General features: G+C 56.0%; 5 protein-coding genes across 6 annotated transcripts; 3 read left to right on the top strand and 2 right to left on the bottom strand.

Annotated features, from left to right (window-relative positions):
• Positions 1 to 11: 11 nt before the first annotated feature.
• On the bottom strand, positions 12 to 4019 carry CAOG_04982 (hypothetical protein). The gene is made up of 3 exons (XM_004346617.2): positions 3936 to 4019; positions 3134 to 3668; positions 12 to 2949 (listed from the first exon to the last, which is right to left on the bottom strand). The coding sequence occupies exons 1-3, from the start codon at positions 4003 to 4005 to the stop codon at positions 138 to 140; spliced, it is 3417 nt and encodes a 1138-aa protein (XP_004346667.2). The 5' UTR covers positions 4006 to 4019; the 3' UTR covers positions 12 to 137.
• A 548-nt stretch (positions 4020 to 4567) lies between these two features.
• Positions 4568 to 9002, top strand: CAOG_04981 (voltage-gated chloride channel protein; the record flags this gene model as incomplete). Its single annotated transcript, XM_004346616.2, has 17 exons — positions 4568 to 4660; positions 4946 to 5441; positions 5603 to 5734; positions 5801 to 5926; positions 6029 to 6114; positions 6203 to 6322; positions 6400 to 6604; positions 6715 to 6898; positions 6978 to 7056; positions 7142 to 7421; positions 7502 to 7599; positions 7678 to 7721; positions 7881 to 8014; positions 8111 to 8340; positions 8451 to 8573; positions 8711 to 8809; positions 8877 to 9002. 17 exons carry the CDS (start codon positions 4568 to 4570, stop codon positions 9000 to 9002), a joined length of 2655 nt encoding a protein of 884 aa, XP_004346666.1.
• Positions 9003 to 9111: 109 nt separating this feature from the next.
• On the bottom strand, positions 9112 to 10441 carry CAOG_04980. Of its 2 annotated transcripts, XM_004346615.2 has the most exons (4): positions 10297 to 10441; positions 10147 to 10207; positions 9988 to 10044; positions 9112 to 9894 (listed from the first exon to the last, which is right to left on the bottom strand). In XM_004346615.2, the coding sequence occupies exons 1-4, from the start codon at positions 10396 to 10398 to the stop codon at positions 9233 to 9235; spliced, it is 882 nt and encodes a 293-aa protein (XP_004346665.2). In that variant the 5' UTR covers positions 10399 to 10441; the 3' UTR covers positions 9112 to 9232. The 2 variants fall into 2 exon arrangements, with proteins under 2 accessions (XP_004346665.2, XP_011270485.1); XM_011272183.1 differs by having other exon boundaries at positions 10147 to 10441.
• Positions 10442 to 10690: 249 nt separating this feature from the next.
• CAOG_04979 (hypothetical protein) lies at positions 10691 to 15261 on the top strand. The gene is made up of 6 exons (XM_004346614.2): positions 10691 to 11567; positions 11653 to 12279; positions 12390 to 12510; positions 12619 to 13094; positions 13204 to 13263; positions 13378 to 15261. Exons 1-6 carry the CDS (start codon positions 10709 to 10711, stop codon positions 15042 to 15044), a joined length of 3810 nt encoding a protein of 1269 aa, XP_004346664.1. The 5' UTR covers positions 10691 to 10708; the 3' UTR covers positions 15045 to 15261.
• Positions 15262 to 15489: 228 nt separating this feature from the next.
• Positions 15490 to 19503, top strand: CAOG_04978 (hypothetical protein; the record flags this gene model as incomplete). The annotated part of the gene is made up of 3 exons (XM_004346613.2): positions 15490 to 17023; positions 17118 to 17245; positions 17354 to 19503. 3 exons carry the CDS (start codon positions 15490 to 15492, stop codon positions 19421 to 19423), a joined length of 3732 nt encoding a protein of 1243 aa, XP_004346663.1. The 3' UTR covers positions 19424 to 19503.
• Positions 19504 to 19562: the final 59 nt, after the last annotated feature.

Below are 19562 nucleotides of genomic sequence, written 5' to 3'. Positions count from 1 at the left end.
CTGACTATGACTGAGACAATGGTAATATTCGAGCAAGAAGAAAAAAAAACCCAACATGAATAACAGGAGCAAAAGCAAAATTCAACACGATTGGAAACGACAAACGACAACAGCATCAACAACAACCCGGTCGAGTTTTATCGATGCGTCGAGCAACGCTCAATATGCTCAACCAGCTTGGCAGTGAAGGCATGCCGAGGGAGCAGCTGGTTGTAGATGGAGTGCGCCTGCGAGAAGCGGCTGAAGGCAGCGTCATAGTCGCCCTGGATTTCGTCGACACGCGCAATGTCACGCAGCCCCTTCGCCAGGTTGGGATGCCGAGAGCTGTAGAACTTTTCGCGAAGGGCAAGGGCCTTCTCGAGGTAGAGACGAGCAAGCTCCGACTGACCGAGATGGCGACAGGTGTTGCCAATCATGGACAGCGCCGTGGCAGTGTGGGACAGGGGATCCTTGGCCGACGCGACAGCCGCCTCGTACGTGTGGCGCAAAATGTCCAACTTGCGATGGTACTCGCCAACTCGGCCGTGGAGCCGCGCCATGATGAACAAGTGCTCGACGTTCGTCACGGCCGCGTCACTAAACAACTGGGCCTTCAGAGCAAGAACGTGCTGCAGGTGCTGGGCCAAGCCAGCCGCAGACGAGCCAACCTTGACAGACTTGAGCGCAGCACGAATCTCTTCTGCGACATCCGGGTCGAACGATGCAAGAGTTTTTTCAACGACGGTCAAGGACTGGTGCAGCGTCGCACTTGCCTGGTGCTCGTCCCCAACAAGCCGAAGCGCAAACGCCATGTCGAAGGCAACGTAGCCGACTTCAATCGAGTCGACGCCGCGGAGATGCGAGAGCTTGGCGAGCGACGACTCAAAGAAGGAGAGCGCCGTGTCTGGTCGTTGGGCGTAGAAGGCCAGAATGTGAGCGGTGCGGAAGTAGATGCGCGCAGAGTCGGCTGCCGAGAGGAGCGGCTTGTATAAACGAACGCACGCCAGCAGGAGCGGCAGATACGCGACGACGACCGAGCTCTCCGTCGAAATGGAGAGCGGATGGGAGCTCGACGTGACCAACAGCAGGGCATCGACCAGCCAGTCGACCATTTCCTCGCGATGGTCGCGACGATAGGTGGAGCGCACCAGACGCTGCACGGTGGGGTGCATCGAGACGGTCTGCATGCGGCTCGCCTCCACCGTGGTCGTCACGGCAGGGTCGTAGTCGAACGACACAATGCCCAGCTCTTGCAGGGACATGAGTGCGGCCCACGTCTTGCGGACGAGCAAGTTGGCGGCCAGCCCCAAGCTGCGCGCATGGACACCAATCCAGTGGTACAGCAGCGGAATGGGAATCCGATGAGGAATGCCGCCAAAGCTCATGCACTCGAGCAGCTTGACGGAAATTGGATTGCTCTGAACAGCCTTGGAGATCAAGCTCCACAGCGCCTGCAGACACCGCGGGGGCATTGGTTCGTCGTCGTCCATGTCGTCGTCGTGCTCGTCCAATTTCGTGCCATTCAGACGGGACAGGGCTTCCCCAAGCTGGGTGGTCAGCAATGGCACAGTCAGACGCTTGTTGGGATCTGCCTGGATGAGCTGCGCAGCCAGCGACAAGCCGAGCGGGATGCATTGAAGCTTTTCGACCAACGCCTGCAACGCCGCGCTGTCGCCACTGCTCCCATCGACACTCAGCAGCCTCGCGAAAATGCTGGAGGCGGCGCTCACAGAAGGAGCAGGGCACTTCCAGACAGCAGCTCGGGCCCACGCTTCCTCGCGAGAAGTGATGAGAACAAGTCCCTTGCGCGGACCGGCTTCGAACAGCACCTCGAGGTGCTCGGACGCGCTCGCGTTCTCAAACACAATCGCATAGGTAGGCACGAGCATGCCATCTTCGGGGTGGCTCGCCTTGACATGTCGGCGATCCAGCTCGCTGTGAACTTTGGCGACGAGGCCGTTGTCCTGTTGCGCAGCCTCGGCATCCATCATACCCAGGAGGACGGCCAGGCGCTGATAGCCCTGGTAGACGGCAGCCATCGTGTCAGCGGCCATCCAGTACACGCTTGATAGCTGCTGCACGTGCTTTTGCACGTAGGACAGGGCCAGTTGGCCTTTTCCGACGCCGCTCGAACCGGCAATCACGCAAACACGCGCTTGCAGGGGCTTGGAAGGGGTGGCTGCAGCAGCTTGAAGCGCCATCTCGCCACTTCCGGCAGCATCGGCCGTTACCGCCGGGGCACTCAGCGCAATTTGCACGACGGAGGCCGTACGCGAGGGCGCAGCACTGACCTGGTCGCGAATAAACTGACTCAAGCTTTGCAGATCGGCCACGTTTTCGGCTGCAATGTGCTTGCGAGCTGGGAGATTGAGAAACGCCACGTTGCTCGTGGCGCCGGGGCTGGCGGCCGTGACGGCTTCTGCAAAGTCAGACCAGACGGAAAGGCGCGCGGCATTGCGAAGCTCGTCGTTCAGCGTTGCAACGGCGCCCTGGAAGGCGGTCGCAAACGGGACGACAATCTTGCAGGCAGACGGACACAGTCGGGTGAGCAGCTCGCTGCCAAACGCGGTAAAGGCTGCGTGCCCAACGTTGTCCAGCGCTTGGGACGGCGAAAAGCTCATCACTGCCAAGCAGCGGGTGGCAGTGAGGGCGTTGACCAGCTCGTCCGAGACGGGCGTCAGAAACACCATGCAGACGGGCCAGTGCGGCAAGGCAATGTTGGGCGCGCTGGCAGCGTGCGCTTGCTGCTGGAGTTCGGCCTGCAGTTCTTGCAACAGCTGCTTCTCGAACGCCGACCCCGCCAAGCGCTCCATCGACGCGACAAAGACAATTCGACCCTGGCGATCCGAGGCATCCAACGACGGCGGTGCAGAGGGTAGCTCTGACGTGCAGCAGGCCTTGAATGGCGGCACCTTGGTCGGGCACAGCGAGGTTGTAAAGTTGACGTGCAGGGCTTCCGCCGCCACAAACCTGCACCGGAAGATTTCGAAAAACAAAACGAAATAAATGCGCGAATGTACCGTCGTGACATTTTTGGTGAGAACCATGTTTGAATCATGAATTGTGATCTGGTGAAAATGAAATTGCCTCGAGATTGCAGTTTGATCCTGGCCCCCCCCTTTTTTTGTTGTTGTCCTGTTGTTTGTCAACTTACAATGAAGTCACTGCGTTCGCAAAGACGGCCGTGGCGGTTGCAGCACGCGAGGTGGCCGTAGCCCAAGCAGCGGCGTCGCTCGCAGTGACGTGCTCTGTCGCTGCAGCGGTCGCTGCGGGCACAAGCGCACTCAGCAGCGCATGAGACGCGGCCGCCTGAGGGGTTGCAGGGATCTTGCTGGACCGGTTTGCTCGCGGCGAGTGCATCTCCGATGAGGAGGGCGATGTGGGCGACAGGGGTTGAGCGGGTCGCTGCTGCTGCTTGTCGGGCGTCGCGGGCGTCGCGGGCTGCTTGAGCAAGTTGCCAGAGCTCGTCGAGGCCTGGATCGACCGTGCTTGGGCAGCTGCTTTGCTGGTAGTAGCAGACGAGGTCGAAGCCGGCACGTCCTGCATGAGCGATTCGACAGAAACCGCCGTGAGCGAACCCTCCGAGACTGCACCGCCAGACAGCGGCGGCAGCGCCTGGGTCGATGCGAGATGCTCCATTCGGAAGACGGACGTTGCGGACGACAGCACGACGAGCTGCGCATGGGGGACTGTGGAGCGACGAGGGGGTTGAGATTGAGCGATGCACATCCCCATACAGACAACAGCTACAAAGCAAAAAGGGAGCTCCAATGGCTCATCCGTAACAAGCAAGCTACGAGTGTCATCCACGCTCTACGGCTTCGCACTGGAACGAACAGCTCCCAATCCAGCAAACCTCCGACAATGCGAATCCATCAACCACCCTCACTCATCCCCCCCCCTTATCAAATAATCCTCATCAGTAGTGGTTGGTCATGTTTAATGTGCGCTTTTACATCGGACGTGGTCGGACGAGACGACAGACAGCGCGCAGTGCGCATCCGTCAGGTCGCTGCTGGAGAACATCAGTTGAGCGGAAAGAACAAAAAGAGTGACCAGTGGCTTTTGCTATGGATGCAGCAATTGCATCACTCTGACCAGCACTCTGAGCGATGGTTCCATGATACCAGGTGGAGGGAGGGGTGGAAATTTCTGAGACAGCTCTCGCTTCCATTGAATTTTCCATTGAATCCCACCGGTTTTCCACATCCACAGCATTCACTTTCCACTGTTGAATCTCCTCTGTTTGACTCTTCTCTATTTGACTCTTCTCTATTGATCGATTGGCTCTTCCTTGCATTGCCTTTGAGACTTTTTGTTGAAATCCATTCTTCCATTTTTCTCAGCACCACTTTGTGATCATTCTTTTATTTCTTATTTCTTAGTTTTTCTCTATATTCGTCCATTCATTCAGTCACCCGTTTTGCTTTCCAAACCCTGAGCTCGTGAGTGAGGGGTGCAACAAACAGGTTTTCCCCGCGTTTTGTTGGACTGCTGATCATCGTCAAACTCGACCCTCAACTCGCAATAGCAGCACAAAGATCAAACACACATAAGAAGCAACAAACAAGGAGGGACTTGAACTGACATGTCGTCGAGGTCCCATCGCCCGGACGCCGAGGTTGAGGACTTTGAGACGTTCGACGATCGGACGCCCGTATACGCATACGAGCAGACACTGGTAAGGCACACAAAGTGGAGTTGGATTGGATGATGTGTTTGGCTGTGGTTGCTGAATGGATCAGGGAGAGAGAGAGAGTGGGGACAGAGTGAGTGGGGGGACAGAGGGAGCAGATGAATGGAGCAAAGAACCAAAGGAAAGCCAAAAAAAAAAAAAAAAAAAAAAAAAAAAGGGATACTACCCGCTCACTGCTCTTGCTACCATTTGCTTACCATCGCCGCCATACTGACCTTCTAACTATTTCTCCTCGCTTCCCTTCTCTTGTCTCTGCTTTTTGTTCTCCAGGGCTATGGCAATTACTCGAGCGTCGCGCTGAAGCAGTTCGCAAAGGACACTGCTGCGCGGTTGAACAGCAAGGGCAAGCAGCCAGCGAGCGACCAGCACGACGCAGACCCAGCAAGCTGGGACGCAAGCAGGAATCGAGCAGGCTCAACAGCGAGCAACAGCGGAGGAGGCGGCGGTCTGGCCGTCGCCGCACTGTTCGCCCCTCAGGATGCATCGGGATCCGGCGCAGCAGGCGTGGCGTCGTCGTCGTCGTCGGGAGGCAGGCGGGCGGACGACGCGCTCGAGATGCCGCTCGACCCGCTCAACCCTGACGCGTCCGTCGCGCTGGACTTGCACTCGAGCGCGTCAGGACCGCTCGTCAGGCACGGCGATCCAGTCCCAGGAACAGAAGTACACACGGAGGAAATCGATCTCCGGGGCGACGGCAGCAGCGCAGATGGAGGAGCACGGTCCAACAAGGCTGCAGACGATCTGCGCGCCCTCACCACGCCACAAGGTACCACCAGTGGCTGATTGTGTTGGGGGTGGTGTTTTGAAGCTGAAGCGCTTGGTTGGTCATCGAGGGTTGGGCGTGGGGCTCGGAAAAAGGGTCAACTATGTTTGCCAACCTCTTGACTCACTTGCCTGCGACCCTCAACACTTGGACCGCAAACACAGGCATCAAAGCCCAGCTTTCGTACTGGGTGGCAGCAGTCTTCAACAACGATTGGGTCTTTTTGGCTCTGCTCGGCATGCTCACGTCCACCATTGGCTTTACTGTCGACTTGACGATCGCGCAAGCCGAAGCTGGTACGCGGATATGGGATTAGACGGCGCGCAATTGCAGCTTTATCTAACTCATCCGAATTGTGATAGGTCATCGCCAACTCGTTCATCTTACGGACGACAAGTTTCTTCAATACCTGCTTTGGGTGTCTGTCACGATGGGAGTGATGCTCTTTGCCGTTGGATTCACTCATTTCGTCTCTACCAATGCCATCGGTACGACATGGATGTGGTGCAAGCATGTGGGGTTTCGCGTTTTTGATCAGAGATCTGAATCGTTTTTTTTTTGGTTTTTGGTTTTCCCGTGACTTTGGTCAGGCTCTGGCATTCCCGAACTCAAAACCATCCTCAAGGGTATCGATTTGTACCACTACTTTTCCTTCCGCACGCTTGTCGCCAAAATTGTAACGCACGATCATGTTTTGTTTTCTTTTTCGAGCGTGTTTTTGACTGAATGTTGGCTCACTGTATTGTCCTGGTCCATGTCGACAGGTTGGTGTGGCAGGTGCCATCGGAAGCGGCATTCAGCTTGGCAAAGAGGGTCCTTACGTGCACATTGCTTGCATCCTCGTGCACAAGGGTTCGAAACACCTGTTCAAAGCGATTGCGAATGTAAGCAGAGAGCTTGGATGTGGCGTGCACATAATGGCGTTTTCTAAAAACTCGTCGCTCTTGCTACACGACTACAGAACAAGGCACGACGATTGGAAATGCTTTCGGCTGCTTGCGCCGTCGGTGTTGCGGTCAATTTCGGTGTGCCAATCGGCGGAGTGTTGTTCGCCATTGAAGTCACTGCGACCTATTTCGCCATTCGCAACTACTGGCGAGGCTTTTTCGTGGCGACGGTCTCGGCATTGATGAATCGTGTTCTTGTGACGTGGTACACGGGTTCCGGTGAGAAAGCGTGGCCCTGCTCTGCTGCGCCATTTTCTGTTTCCATCCCGTGCGCGTTGGTTTTCATTTTTGTCGTTGCTGTTGTTGCTCTGTTTCTTGTGCAACCGCAGGTGTCATCACTCCACTCTATCAAACCTTCTTCCCGAAAACGAGCTACCAGCCCATCGAACTCTTGGTGTTCATTCCGCTGGGCATGCTGGGCGGCTTGATTGGCTCCTTGTTTGTCAAGTGCCATCGCAAGTACATTGATTTCCGCCGCCTCAAGCTGAACAACATTTCTTGGATTAAGAACAAGTAGGTTTTTGTTGTGTTGACAGGCGGTTGTTTTGTGTGTGAACAAATCTCGTGCTCACCATTCACCTCGACCGAACAGTTGGTTCATGTATCCGCTTATTGTGACCTTCGTGCTGGCCACTGTGACGTCCGGTGTCGTCATTGGGCCGTACATGAATGTGAGTTAGATCTCTCGCGTTTTCGTTGCCTCCGCTGAATTTCCCCACCTCAATTCGCGTGTTTGGTTTTTTTTGTCATCTGCAGCTCACACAACGTCAAGTCATTAACAATCTCTTCTCGCAAGAACCATTGGTGAAAGTCAATCCCGACTGGGACTACCCAAACATTTTCGTTGCTCTTTTGATTTTCGCCTTTGTCAAGTTCTTCTTTGTCATTTTTGCCATCTCGTTGCCTGTTCCTGCCGGAATGGCCTTCCCCGTCTACGTACTCGGCGCAGCACTCGGGCGCTTTGTCGGCGAGGTGATTGCTGTCATTAATCCCAATCCTGTGGAGGGCTGGATTCCTGCGAGCTACGCCCTAGTCGGTATGTGAGCGGAAAGGGGGACATTTTTTTTTGGACTTGTTTTTTTTGTGTCTAACACTTTATCCATTTTCTGGCAACAGGCGCGACTTCGTGTGCTGCGGGTGTGACACACACAATTGCGATCGCAATCATTACATTCGAGCTGACGGGTCAGATTCACCACGTCATTCCGCTCTTGGTAAGACGATGCGGTATTTTTGGAGTGCCTTCCATGTTCGCTTGTTGCGTTTTCCCCCGACCTAACCCTTGGTTGTAGACTGCTGTGGTTGTTTCAAATGCGGTTGCGCAATCCTGGATGCTGTCCTTCTACGAGAGCGTCATTCAAATCAAGAAGCTACCATTCTTGCCGGATCTGAGAAAAGGACGGTAAGGACATCCGTCGCCTTTGACTTTTTTCCCCTTTCTTTTCCCTCCACGCACGTCATTTGCAACATTACTCATATTTCGTCTTGCTTGCAGGCTGTACAACATGACTGCCGCCGACTTGATGAATCGCGACCTGGCGCTCGTGAGCGAAGAATCCACCTACGCAGACATCAAAGACCTCGTTTCAAAGACCGAGTTCAGCACCTTCCCAGTTGTGAACAGCCGCGGTAAGTGGAAAATACAAGCACAGTTTCATGGCAGACGAAAGGCAGTTTCGCAAGTTCTCACACTTTGTTGTTTTGGTTGTGCTTGAATTCAACCAGAGGCAATGATTTTGATTGGCACGATTCGTCGTGATGTTCTTCAGCGCATGCTCAACGAGCAGCTCAGCAAGGCTCTTGCGGGACTTGGGGGGCGTTCGCGCTCCCACACGCTGGATGGAGCTGTGTCTGACGACGAACATCACGGAGACACCTTCTCCAGTATCACCAGCAATGTGTCGTTTACTGGCAATGAGACTCTGCCAACGGATTCGACGTTGCCAGAAAATGAGGTGAGACTTGTTTTTTTTTTTTCGATTTTGCGAATTTGGCGGCGTTTGCCATTGTGGTGTCTTTTGCGCCTTTTGTTTTCTCATCGACGTTTTCATGTTGGTGCTCACAGCGAAAGAAAAAGCTCCGAAAGCGCCGCATGCCGAGCTTTGTCAACATTTTCCGCAAATCCGTTGAGAATGTGGACGCACCAGTAGAGGCCCAGCCAGACGAGCGAGAAAAGAATGCACTCGAGGTATGTTGATTGTTGATGGATCGTCGTTTTGTCGCTGTGCTATGGTGCTAGCTGATCGTTTTTTGCATGCTGTTTCACGTTTCTCGTTGCTGAAACAAGGGACTCACTTCTGAACGTTCTTTGTCACTTTTGCTCAGCGCCGCATTCATTCCCTTCTTGACGAGCAAGTGGTTCTTCGAGGCGCACGAATCGATGCATCCCCCTTCCAGCTTGTTGCGCGAACTTCGCTTGCAAAGGTACACTTGGTCTTCTGTTTGAGCAGAGTGTTTTGGATCGTCCCAACTGAACATTCTCGTTTTGTAGGTCCATTCGTTGTTCTCGCTCTTGGGCCTCAATGTTGCCATTGTCACGTCGCGTGGACGCGTCGTGGGCGTTATCACAATGCGCGAGTTGAACGCTGCAATTGAAGGCGCTTCTGCCAAGCCATAGCCTCGCCTGCCTTGGCGCCACAATTTATCAGTTGTTTGAATGTCCCTGTTGTCTTTGATGTACTTTTTTGTTTTCAATGGTGTACTCTAGCTTGGCCGTGTGTGTGTATGTGTTTTTTTGTGTGTTTGTGGTTCATTGCTGTCTTAAAATTATTGTTTTGTTGTTGTTTGAGAGAACTGACTTTCAACGCATCTCGGACCGCAACCTGACATCTTGGCGCATGCATCCCACTACAGGCCTGGCACTTCGATGCCAGCCCGCCTCAACAGCTCAGTCATGGTGCGCGAACCATGTGAAAGCAAAAATCGTACTTGCAAAATGGTCTGCTCGTCCTGCGACATGGGCAATCCATCGAGCAAGTTGATTCCCTGAAGCGTGCCCAGTGTGGCTGCAACGGCACATGACAAGTTGAGGCTCTGTGTGAAGCCGACCGTTTTCAGGAAGAATGTCGCGTCGGATGAGTTGACGAGCAAACGCGAAACTCCCCTCGATTCGTTTCCAAAAGCGAGCGCAAGCGATTGCACAGGTTTTAATACAGGCGAAGCGTGCGCTTTGACGATTGGCGTGGCTGGAGGCGTTGGCGGAGCAGCCGCCTCATGCTTGAGGACTGAATCTGGCGTCAAACGTATCGCGGCGATGGCTGCACGCTCGTCCAGCACATTCGTCAATGCTCTTCTTTGCTCTGTTGTTAATGTCGAGAGTGATGGGAGCCAGCTTCGAACGCCGTGCAGCAGTTCGGTTGCATTGCCAGACAGGTCTGACGCCACGAGCGCGCAGTTGGCCTCTGCGAGTGCCGCGCGGCAGTGCTCCACGCTTGGATGGTGATGCACCAGCGTCCATGTATGTGCTCCGCTCGCGACCGTTTCCGATGGTCGAAACGTGCTGAACGACTCTGTGCAACACGAGGAAGAGTGATTTGAGAATTCGACCCCGACTCCGAACTCCCCCCCCCGTCCCACCATCTGAGATTCATGATGGTTTTTACCAATGACATGGACGTGTGCAATGCCAAAGGACTCGGCGGTACGGATGCACGCGGACGCTGCAGAGCATGTTTTCAACGCGACGTGAGTGTTCAGTTTGCACACTTTGGCCCTTCCTCGCCTCTCGGGTCTCCGTCCTGCTGCATTGGCAAGCGCTGTACCATTGTGTGGATCCATGCAGTTCTCGAGCACAAGCCGTAGCGACGACCGCGAGCCAACAACCTGAAAACAACACAGACATTCTGAGAACAAGGCTTCAAAAATTTGCGCGGGAAAAAATTCTCAGATTCTTGTATTGTCGGATGTTGTACCTGAGCAATGCGTTGCATGCGCGCTGGATTGATGCCTGGTGGCGATTTCGATGACGCGAGGAAGTTTAGAATGCGCCGCGAGAGATCGAGTGTGAGTGCCATTCAACGGAGAAGAAGAAGAAGAAGAGTGAACGAAGAGGAAGAGTGAATGAGGAGTGGTTTCTGAGCATCTGAGAACGAACGCTGGTTTCCGTCCTTGCAATCACAACCATTTGCCTCACGAGCTTGCAAAGTTGACTTTGGATGTCCCATTCACGGCATGTCGAGGTCTATTTGAGAGGGATGAAAGTACTGAGACTCAATGGCCAAAATCTCAATCTGAGCGTCTCTGTTCGTTCCAATCATTCAATCTTTCCTGCTATACTGCTTGCTTTCTTCAGTCTTTTCTCTTCCTTTCTTCTCCAATCGTTGAATGGAGTCTTCAGATTTGAATCTGGGCGAGTATGCTGAAGTGGATCGGATTGCAGCCCCGACGACGCGCCGACCAGCACCACCGCCGCCTCCAACCCAACAGCAACAGCAACAGCAGACTGAGAAAACTGAGCAAACTGAGCGAACTGAGCTGAATGGTGGCGCGGACGGACTTGTGAGCGAGTACATTGAAGCAGACGTTGTTCTGCACCGATCCCCCCAACAGCAGCCAGCAGCAGCCAATGCTGATAATGCTGATGCAGTCATCTACGAGCAGCCACCTCACCAGCACGCAGCGGCAGCAGCAGCAGCAGCAGCAGCAGCAGCATCAACTGCGGCACAGATTGCAGGCGTCGCAGCGCAGAAGAATCGCCGACGCCGTCCCAGCGAGTCCGCCTCGACTGCCTCGCTTCAATCCAGTCACGCTGATGGTCATGATGGTCACGATAATCACGATGATGATAACGCCGTGTCGGGCGGCGGTCGTGAGCTGGCGCGACGAGCACTTCCGCCAATCCCGGTCATCGCCGCGCAGTCAAGTGATCCTACTGAAGCAACAGCCGTCCACAGCGATCGCCATACTGATGCTGATCATCGCTTCACCAACAATGCATCAAGTCAAGACCACAATGATGATGTTGATGATAATGTTGGTGATGATGATACCTATGCTCAGATCCAGTCTCAGAAGCCAAGCAAAGCCAAACCGGCGCTTCCACCGCGTCGCAAGTCCAACCCACCAGCGCCTGCCAATGCTGTGAATAGCAGTGCCTCAATCGAGGACGATCATCCGAGCCATACTCAACCGTCTGGAAGTGCTGCCAACCATGCTGCGATGAGCGTCTCAGCGGAAGACACGAGTAAGGATCGTCAAGCGTTTTCTCATGCAGTGCTTTTTGTTTGCCGGATATACGAGCTCATGATTGCACCGATCTTGCATGACAGACGACCAAGACTTGTCACCAAACAGCATAGACAGCCCGGGAGATCGATCCGACCTCGAAGATCAGCTTGGTTCTGCGTATTCGCCGCGTCGGTACTTGGATGTGGAGGCCCCCAGCAGCCCGGCCGTGTCCTTGATTTCAGAGCCAGTGGATGCGATTGTCGTCGAGCCAGTTCGTAGCACGCCAGGCCCCGTCCCGTTCAGCAAGCTGGCCGTCCTTCAAAGTCACCTGGCGGCGTCCAACTACTCCGTCCCTGTGGATCATGTAGCCGACGCATCCGCATCAACTGCACCACTCCGGGTGCAACCCGGCAGTGGCGGCCACGACGTTGAGGAAGAGGCGCTCTACGCGACAGTGCAAACGGTGCCGCGACCACTCCCCTCGTCCACCGCCGCTGATGCTGCTCAGTATGCGAAGCCGTCTGTGCCAGCACGCTGGGCAACGAGCAACACACCTGCCAGTGCTGATGGAGCGATTCGCACACCCGTCCCAGACGGCGTTTACGATGCTCCAGTGCCGCTGGTGCCTTCGGCGCGTGGTTGGATGCCGAACGAGGACCTCCTCGCGCTATCGACGTGGTTTGCCTTCCAGACACGCTTTCCGACAACCACTGGTTCAACTCGACACGGTAAGCAGCAACAAAACGACATTCAACTGAAGTCTGTTTGGGTTCACTTTGTGTGTTTGGCTTTTTTAAAATTCATTGCTTGCTCGTGCTTTGTACCTCAAACCTTGTAGACGTGCTGGTGGATCGATTCCGACTTGTGGCATTGGACTTGGCGTTTGGAGTGACGACTGGAGCCAATTCATCCTTTCGGCATCTACAGCCGTTGCTTGCAGCGTTTGAGCAAAGTGACGAGTACGCGAGAATCAGCGTTATTAGTGTTTCCTTTTCGTTTGCTTGTTCGGACAACGTTATGATTTCCCCCTTTGCTGACGCTTTCTTCCTTTTTTGTTGCCTCTCCAGTCTTCGCGTCCGAAGTCAACCGCTCCAAGCTTTTCCTTCAACAGCGGACGACTTCCTGAAGGCTTGCAACGCCGCTCCTGTCGTGGTCGTGGCGGGTCGCGGTCGGCTGGACGAGCACGAGGACTCTGTCAACGCAATCATTCAGCAGGCACATCAGGACCGATACGAATGCACTGCCCAATGTCTGATCTTTTTGTCGCCCATCCCATATGGTCTTGCCAGCGCCTTCTGCCATTGGGGTGCTCAGTGCGTGATTGCATTGAATGCGTCGTCGTTCTGTATCGACGCGATGCACTGCGCCGTTGGCCAAGACGACGTTCTAAGCTTCACGACGACGCTCCTTCAGAATCTGTTTCGTGCTCAAGATTCTGACGCGTACATTTCGTATCCTGCATTGTTTGCACAAGCTCTGGAAAGCGTCTCTGCGCGTGCTCGACCGTGGTTTCAACTGGCACACAAGCCACCGTTGCCAACACGTGAGTAGTCCAGCCCCAGCCGAGCTCATCTCGCATTTCCCCATATCACTTTGTTCCACTGACAATGATATGTTTTTGTGCTTTTGTGTTTTGCTGTCCCCCCTCCCAGTTCACAAGGCTTGGTCGTCCACCGCTGCCAAACCTCGCCCAGTGTTTCGGCGCGCCACTAGTGAGCCGACCGTTTTGCATGTCACATCAATTCGTTTGTGAGCAGCTTGTCCTCACTTCTTTTCCCCCCGAACTTTTCATACGCTTGTGATGCGCTTCAACTCCAATGCTACAGATTTCAAGGTGTTGAATTTCATCTGCAACGCGACGCTCTTGAAGGCTGCTGCCGAGAATACTCTTGCGATGGAGTCGGATGAAGACGAGGCTACGCGAAAGCTTCCCCACTGGACTGTGATGGAGATTCCCCACAGCTCGCCGGAAGCCATTGCAGGAATGAATGTCAATGTCGACCGCCTGGACCAAATCCGCTACTCTCTTCTCTCCTTCCGACCACAGGTGGTTGCGTTTTCTGTTCCTGGCGCAGTCGTCCAGCCCGCCGACATGGCTGCGCGCCTGACGCTGTACGAACACTTGGCCAGAGTTGTTCGCGACAACACGGACAAGGTGCAATGCGTGGTGCTGCCATCGTCCTACTCTGTTGAAGGTGCCTGGCGCCTCTTTGTCCAGACACAACCGGAGGATGATGAAACGGCTGGTGTCGACGCAGTGATTGGCATGCAAGGACAGTGCGACGGCATCGCCTCCGACTATTTCGTCATGGAGTTTTGTTACCTGCTCGCTACCAGTACCGTTCAGATCAACGATGCGTTTGCTTCAGCCACTGAAGCCATCTCAGGCACTCCTTGGTTGTCGTATGCGTCGTTCGGCACCATGCAGACTCTGCAAAGTGCGCAGGCTCACTATGCCGCCCTGCCGCGGTTGTTCTCCCGCGTGACAAACAACCCGCTTGCGCGCGTGCAAAAGGTGCGCGCACAAGAGCTGCAGCAATCGCGCGTGGCGCCGAATCCCATCGCGTTGCGGCTGGGCGATCGCCCGGCGCAGGTCTCGCCCACATTGGCTGTCGAGGTGGGTGCTGGTCATTCGCCAAAAAGCACCTCGTCGTCGCCGGCAGTTGCTGTTGCCGTTTCCGCTGCGGTAGGTGATGTGGAAACTCCCGCGCTGGACGCACTCCTGCAGCAGCTTGAATCTGCAAACTCGCTGGCCAACGCGACTTCCGACCTCATTGCTCTCGTTGTTGGCGGAGTGGCTGGGAGTGGCAAAACGACACTGCTTCGACAACTCGAGCTGGAACTCTGGGCCCAGTGGTCAGACGTCAAGAACATTCCCGTCTACGTCTCCATGTCGGATGTTCTTGAAAGCCAAACGGAACTAGGTCCTCTCGAGCGAGCCATCCAGCAACGCCTCTCCACACCTGGCACGCTCTTGGGGCCTGCTGATGTCAGAGAACTCCAGCTCACGTGCGGCTTTACGTTCTTGATTGACTGCGTTGCCAATCTGCGCGGGTTGGAGTCTCTGAACTTGCAGCAGTGGCGTTGCAACACTGTGCTTGCCGCCCGCCCGAACGACTGCGCTCGCATTGAGCAGCGTCGCTTGCAGCTGTTCAGTCCATCCGCGAGCCTGACTGTCCGCCACATCCAGCCGTTGACGGCAGAGAACAAGCTGGCCTTTGTTTCCAAGTGGCTTGCCGCTGACAATTCCAACTACAAGAGCTGCTTGGGAGTCATTCTCAACAAGACATCCCAGCAGCGCACCTCGTCCAGCCATGCGTCTGCTGCTGCGACGACTGCTGCGGCAGCTATTGCGTCCGTGAGGATCGGCACGTCAACACCGCTCGGGATTGGCCGATTTGGTTTCTGCCAGTCCGGGCTCTTCGCCCGTGGCTTCTCGCGCAGTTTCGCGACGCAAATCGTCGAGCTCTGTCGTTTCGCGGCTGCATGGTGACGCCTCGTCGTCCAATCTGCTTCTGTCGCATAGTCCTGTTGCTGCGGCTGCTGCCGCGGTTGTGGCGATCAGCACCTCGCCCGGCACACCCGCTCCCCTCACACGAGCTGCAAGTCTGACATCCGTATCCATTGATGGAGCGCCCGTCCGCCGAGCAGCTGCTCTCACTCCTTCCCGCCCGTCCGTTGCGTCGCGCGCGGTGGAGGCGGCGCTCGCCGACACGCCTCCTGCGGATTGGGATGCCTCGATGCTTTTGCAAGCCTTCAGCACCTTGAAGGGGTTTGCAGTCGTAACCCAAACCGTTTCCGGCATTGCCATGTGGACGGAGGCGTTTCCAACGCTGCTCGAGCAGTTCGAGCGGCACGCTGCACTCAGCCTGCATTCATCACCCATTACGCGCACCGAGCTCGTGGATGTGTACGTGCTGCAGTACATTCATCACCGGATGGCTCGGTTGCGATCGACAGCCGCCATTCCCGAGGGCATCTCGAATGTTGTGGCCGAAGTGCTGGATGCATGCAGCGAGATTGCCGGTGAACTGTTCCGCCAACAGCTGACCGCTGCGCCATTCTTCCCGAAGCGCCCTCGCGCCAATCCTGCTGTCTGGCGCCTGCTCCTCAACCGCCAAGACCAGCGAGCGGCCTTTCTGCTCGAATGTTCGCCAATCTCGATCGAGCGCGTAGAGCGCAACGCGTCCAGCGTGTTGGACTCGGCTCTGGAGGCCATGCCTGGCAGTAGCAAGGGCAAGTCGTCGGAGCCAACAGCGACATCCTCCGCTTCGACTTGGAACCTCTTTGATGCTGCCACTTCAAGCGAGGCAAGCGAAACAACGGACCTGTACACTTTCGCGCCGTCGGCGTTGTTGGACTACTTTGCTGTGCGCTTCATTGTGGCCGCTCCCGACACTGACGAGTTTGTCAGCCGCTTCCGCACTTATCCGAGCTTTACGGACGATCTCAACATGGTCTCTCTGTTTGCCGACCGCGTCCGCAATGATGCGTCGGTGGAAGCCCAGTTTAAACAGATTGTCGAACGAGCGCGCAAATCCGCTGCCATTGGACTGACGAGCGACGCTTCTGTCGCGGATCACTCGGTGGCCAACGCAATGTCAGTTCTCACCGCGGCCGGCTGCTCGTTCAATCGAGCTGCGCTGCAAAATCTGCAAGCGCCGGATGCCAACTTGACCCATGCCATGCTCGTGGAAGCGGATGTTTCTGGGAGCGATTTGAGCGCCGCGACGCTTGCTGGTGCCCAAACACGCGATTTGGGCAGCAAGGGCGCCCTCGTGCCAGCAGGCCCAGTGGAACACTTGCCGCTGGTGTCCAACTTGAGCGGCGAGGCGCTCGCAGCAGCCTTCTCTCAGGATGGGTTGCTCTTGACCGTCATTGACTCGAGCCTGCGTGCCTCTCGCTGGGACGTCCGGTCCGTCATGCGCTCTGAGCTCGCGACTCGCGATGTTTCTAAAACCGTTGCATCTCCGCTCTCCGCGCCGTTATCGTCGTCCTCATTGTCCTCTCTGAGCTCGTCCGGCGCGCTAAGCTCACTCACTGCAGCGAGCGCTTCCGCCAAGTTGGTCGACGAGTGGCAGTTCAGCGACCCTCCAGCCTGGTGGAAGTCGCTCTTTGGAGACGCTGCAACCGAGCCCGCCGACTCGTCCGCTGGGCAGAGCTTGGTGGCTCAGCCGGTGCTGTCCGCCACTGGCTCGGTCGCTGCTGTCGCCGGACTCGAGCAAACCGAGGCTGGAGCCGTGGACGGCGAACTGGCAGGCGCGCCCAATTTCGCGATCGTGTTGCACGACATTCGTCGTTCCAGCTTCTTCCGTCGCGTCCTCGTGGGGCACCAGCACAAAGTGACGTCGATGATGTTTGTTGGCGATGCGCATCTTGTCTCTGGCGATGCTTCTGGGCAGATTCGAATCTGGCACAACGCTCTTCTCTCAAGCGATGCGTCCGTTGTTTTTGGCCCTGGATCTGCACAAGGTGTGTATTGATGGGGCGGGTTTTTTTTGGAAAAGCGAAGTTGCCATTGCGTGGTTTGGCCGTGCCTCATCTTTTGATATGCTTGTCGTTTCAGAATCGGAGGCTGCAACCTCTCGTGCCATCACTGCAACCTCGTTTATTGCCCAGCGCGAGTACGAGTTGACCATTCACGAAGGAGATGAAGTGCAAGTACTGGATCAGTCCAACCCGGACTGGTGGTGGGTAAGTTGTCAGTTGGTCGCGTTGCCAAAACAACAACAACAAACAACAACCTCACTCCTGGTCGTTGCTTCCGCAATATTTTCTTCCCCTGTTCTTTTTTTTTGGCAGATTTCGTTCGGTGGCCGACAAGGCTGCGTTCCACAAAGCTGCCTGATGCCGTTGGCTCAGGAGGCTGCTCGCTCTCTGTCAGGATCACGCACCAGTTTGCTCGAATCGGTCCCTTCCAGCGAGGCTTTCATTGTGGCCCGCAGGAAGGCGCTGGGAACCAAGCCTGTGTTGCACGCAAACATGATTGGAGCGCAAGGAGAGCTCGTGGTCGCTGCAACCACCAAAGCCGTGCAGCTGTGGTCTGTGGAGGAGCGTGTGCTGGCACGCGAGCATGTTGTGGCTCATGCGCACATTGTCGCTGCGACCAGCAACCAGAAGTGGATTGCATGCACCACAGATCGCCATCTCGTCCTGGTGTTTGCCATCACTTCGCACCTGTCGACCAGCAGCAGCAGCAGCAGCAGCAAACAGCTGCCTCATGCGTATCGTGGCGCGCAACTCGAGCAGTCGTATACCTTTGACTTGAGCCGCGGCCAGTTTGACCAGCTTGGAGCTGGCATGCTCGCCTCTGCTGCACTGGGATTGCCTTCCTCGCGTGGTATTTCGCTGAAACTGGCGACGCAAAGCAGTGTTCTCGCTTGCAGCGGCGCAACTCAGGTCACCCTGTTTGACCTTGATGCTGGCCATACGGTAGCACACCGTCAAATTGAAGGCGGACACGTGGTCGGATTTTCCGACGACTGCTCATCCGTCGCCGTCGCGTTTAGCAAACGGGTGCTCCTTTGGGATGTCGAACTGCCTTCCGACCGCGAACTTTCCCGCACCCAATGTGGTGGATTGTCATGCCTGTCGGTTTGCGCATCCGCCAATCTCCTCGTCACCGGTGAGACGTTTGGAAGTATCAAAGTCTGGGATGCGTCGTCATTGGCGTTGCTGGCAACGTTGGGCCAGTCATTCCCCGTGCACTCTGTCGCCATGTCTCCGCTCGGCAATCTGGTTGCTGCTGCAGGGCTTACCATCGAGCAAAACACCAGCGCGCTTCAGCCCGGCCAGGTGCTCAAAATGTGGCAAACGCTGCCAACGAAGACTCAAGAAGCCAAGCTCATCCAGGGTTGCGAGCGCCTGGTTCGCTCGGTGAGCTTTGGCCGCGACGGCAAGTTCATGGCATGCGGCGAAGCAGAAGGCCGGGTGACCGTGTGGAGTACCGAGACTGGACGCGTCAAGTACGATTTTGGCAAAATTGCGCGAACAGCAGCCCCAATCCCTGGAGCTGATTTGGCCTTGGACGACCGTGGGCACGAGGGCCCGGTACTCAGTGTGTGCTTTTCTCAAAACACTGCTCTGGTCGACAATGACGATGGAGGCCGGTTTGTTCTCGTGTCGTCGAGCGAAAGCCCCTCTGCAACTGTCGTGTTCTGGGACTTGATCTCGGGTCAGTCCATCCTTCAGTTGGCCGGCATCGGAGGCAGGGTGGCAGAGCTGAGCAGCTGCAGCCAGTACCTCGCAGCCACCGTTGCATCGAGCGGGTACCGCACGGTTGCCGTCCATGTCGTGCCCTCGCTGCTTTCGATGCGTCAGCTGCAGCTTTCGGCTGCGCTGCTTGCCCAAAAGAAGCCTCCAACCCCTCTGCTGACCTTCCGAGGCCACGATGGCCCCGTCACTTGCATTAGTTTTGCCCCGAACGGCATGGTTGCTGCGACTGGCAGCGCCGATACTACCGTTCGCATCTGGGCCATGCCGCCTCCGCACACGCGGAATATCTCGAACGCTCGCGCCAACGGCAGCGGCCGATGCCTGGCCGTCCTGAGGGCACATACCGACATTGTCACGTCCGTTGCCTTCCACGGCGAGAGCGGCATGCTGTACTCCTGCGGTCTGGACGGCGCGCTGCTGCAATCCGCTCCCGTGGCGCCGTGCTCTGCATCTTCCGCTTCGTCTGCCTCCTCTGCAGGTCTGGCGACGCTTTCTTCGACCCCCATCGAAGCTGCTAGTGCCACCGCACCCGTGCCCCATGGCCAGCCGCCATCTGCAGCAGTCTGGCGCGTGGTTCGCGTGGCAGCCAGTCCTTCGCCACCGCTCGTCCAAACCGAAGGGTTGCTCGCTCGCGCCACCGCCTGCTCCATTCAATGAATCATGATTGTGCGCGTGTTTGAAAGTGTGTTTGTTGTATTGCTGTAGATCTGTTTCTGTACGATTGAGTATTGAATGTGTTTTGTTTTTGGGATTTGTTGTTGTTTGAGTCGTCTCTCATTCAAATGCATTCAATCGG

The sequence above is a fragment of the Capsaspora owczarzaki genome (assembly GCF_000151315.2).
Source record: "Capsaspora owczarzaki ATCC 30864 unplaced genomic scaffold supercont2.8, whole genome shotgun sequence".
Lineage (NCBI taxonomy): Eukaryota > Filasterea > Ministeriida > Capsasporidae > Capsaspora > Capsaspora owczarzaki.
The sequence above is the reverse complement of the archived record's forward strand: the minus strand, read 5'-3'. Positions and strand labels throughout refer to the sequence as shown.

Bases quoted from the DNA above. Each gene is read 5' to 3' on its own strand.
- CAOG_04982 (XM_004346617.2), bottom strand. From the start codon at position 4,005: ATGTTCTCCAGCAGCGACCTGACGGATGCGCACTGCGCGCTGTCTGTC. The intron at 3,669-3,935 runs GTAAAAGCGCAC...GTCGCTCCACAG, and splicing joins CTCGTCCGACCACGTCCGAT to TCCCCCATGCGCAGCTCGTC. The intron at 2,950-3,133 runs GTAAGTTGACAA...CTTCCGGTGCAG, and splicing joins GCGAACGCAGTGACTTCATT to GTTTGTGGCGGCGGAAGCCC.
- CAOG_04980 (XM_004346615.2), bottom strand. From the start codon at position 10,398: ATGGCACTCACACTCGATCTCTCGCGGCGCATTCTAAACTTCCTCGCG. The intron at 10,208-10,296 runs GTACAACATCCG...TGTTGTTTTCAG, and splicing joins GCATGCAACGCATTGCTCAG to GTTGTTGGCTCGCGGTCGTC. The intron at 10,045-10,146 runs GTACAGCGCTTG...CATGCTCTGCAG, and splicing joins CTGCATGGATCCACACAATG to CGTCCGCGTGCATCCGTACC.
- CAOG_04979 (XM_004346614.2), top strand. From the start codon at position 10,709: ATGGAGTCTTCAGATTTGAATCTGGGCGAGTATGCTGAAGTGGATCGG. The intron at 11,568-11,652 runs GTAAGGATCGTC...CTTGCATGACAG, and splicing joins CGTCTCAGCGGAAGACACGA to ACGACCAAGACTTGTCACCA. The intron at 13,264-13,377 runs GTGAGCCGACCG...CCAATGCTACAG, and splicing joins AGTGTTTCGGCGCGCCACTA to ATTTCAAGGTGTTGAATTTC.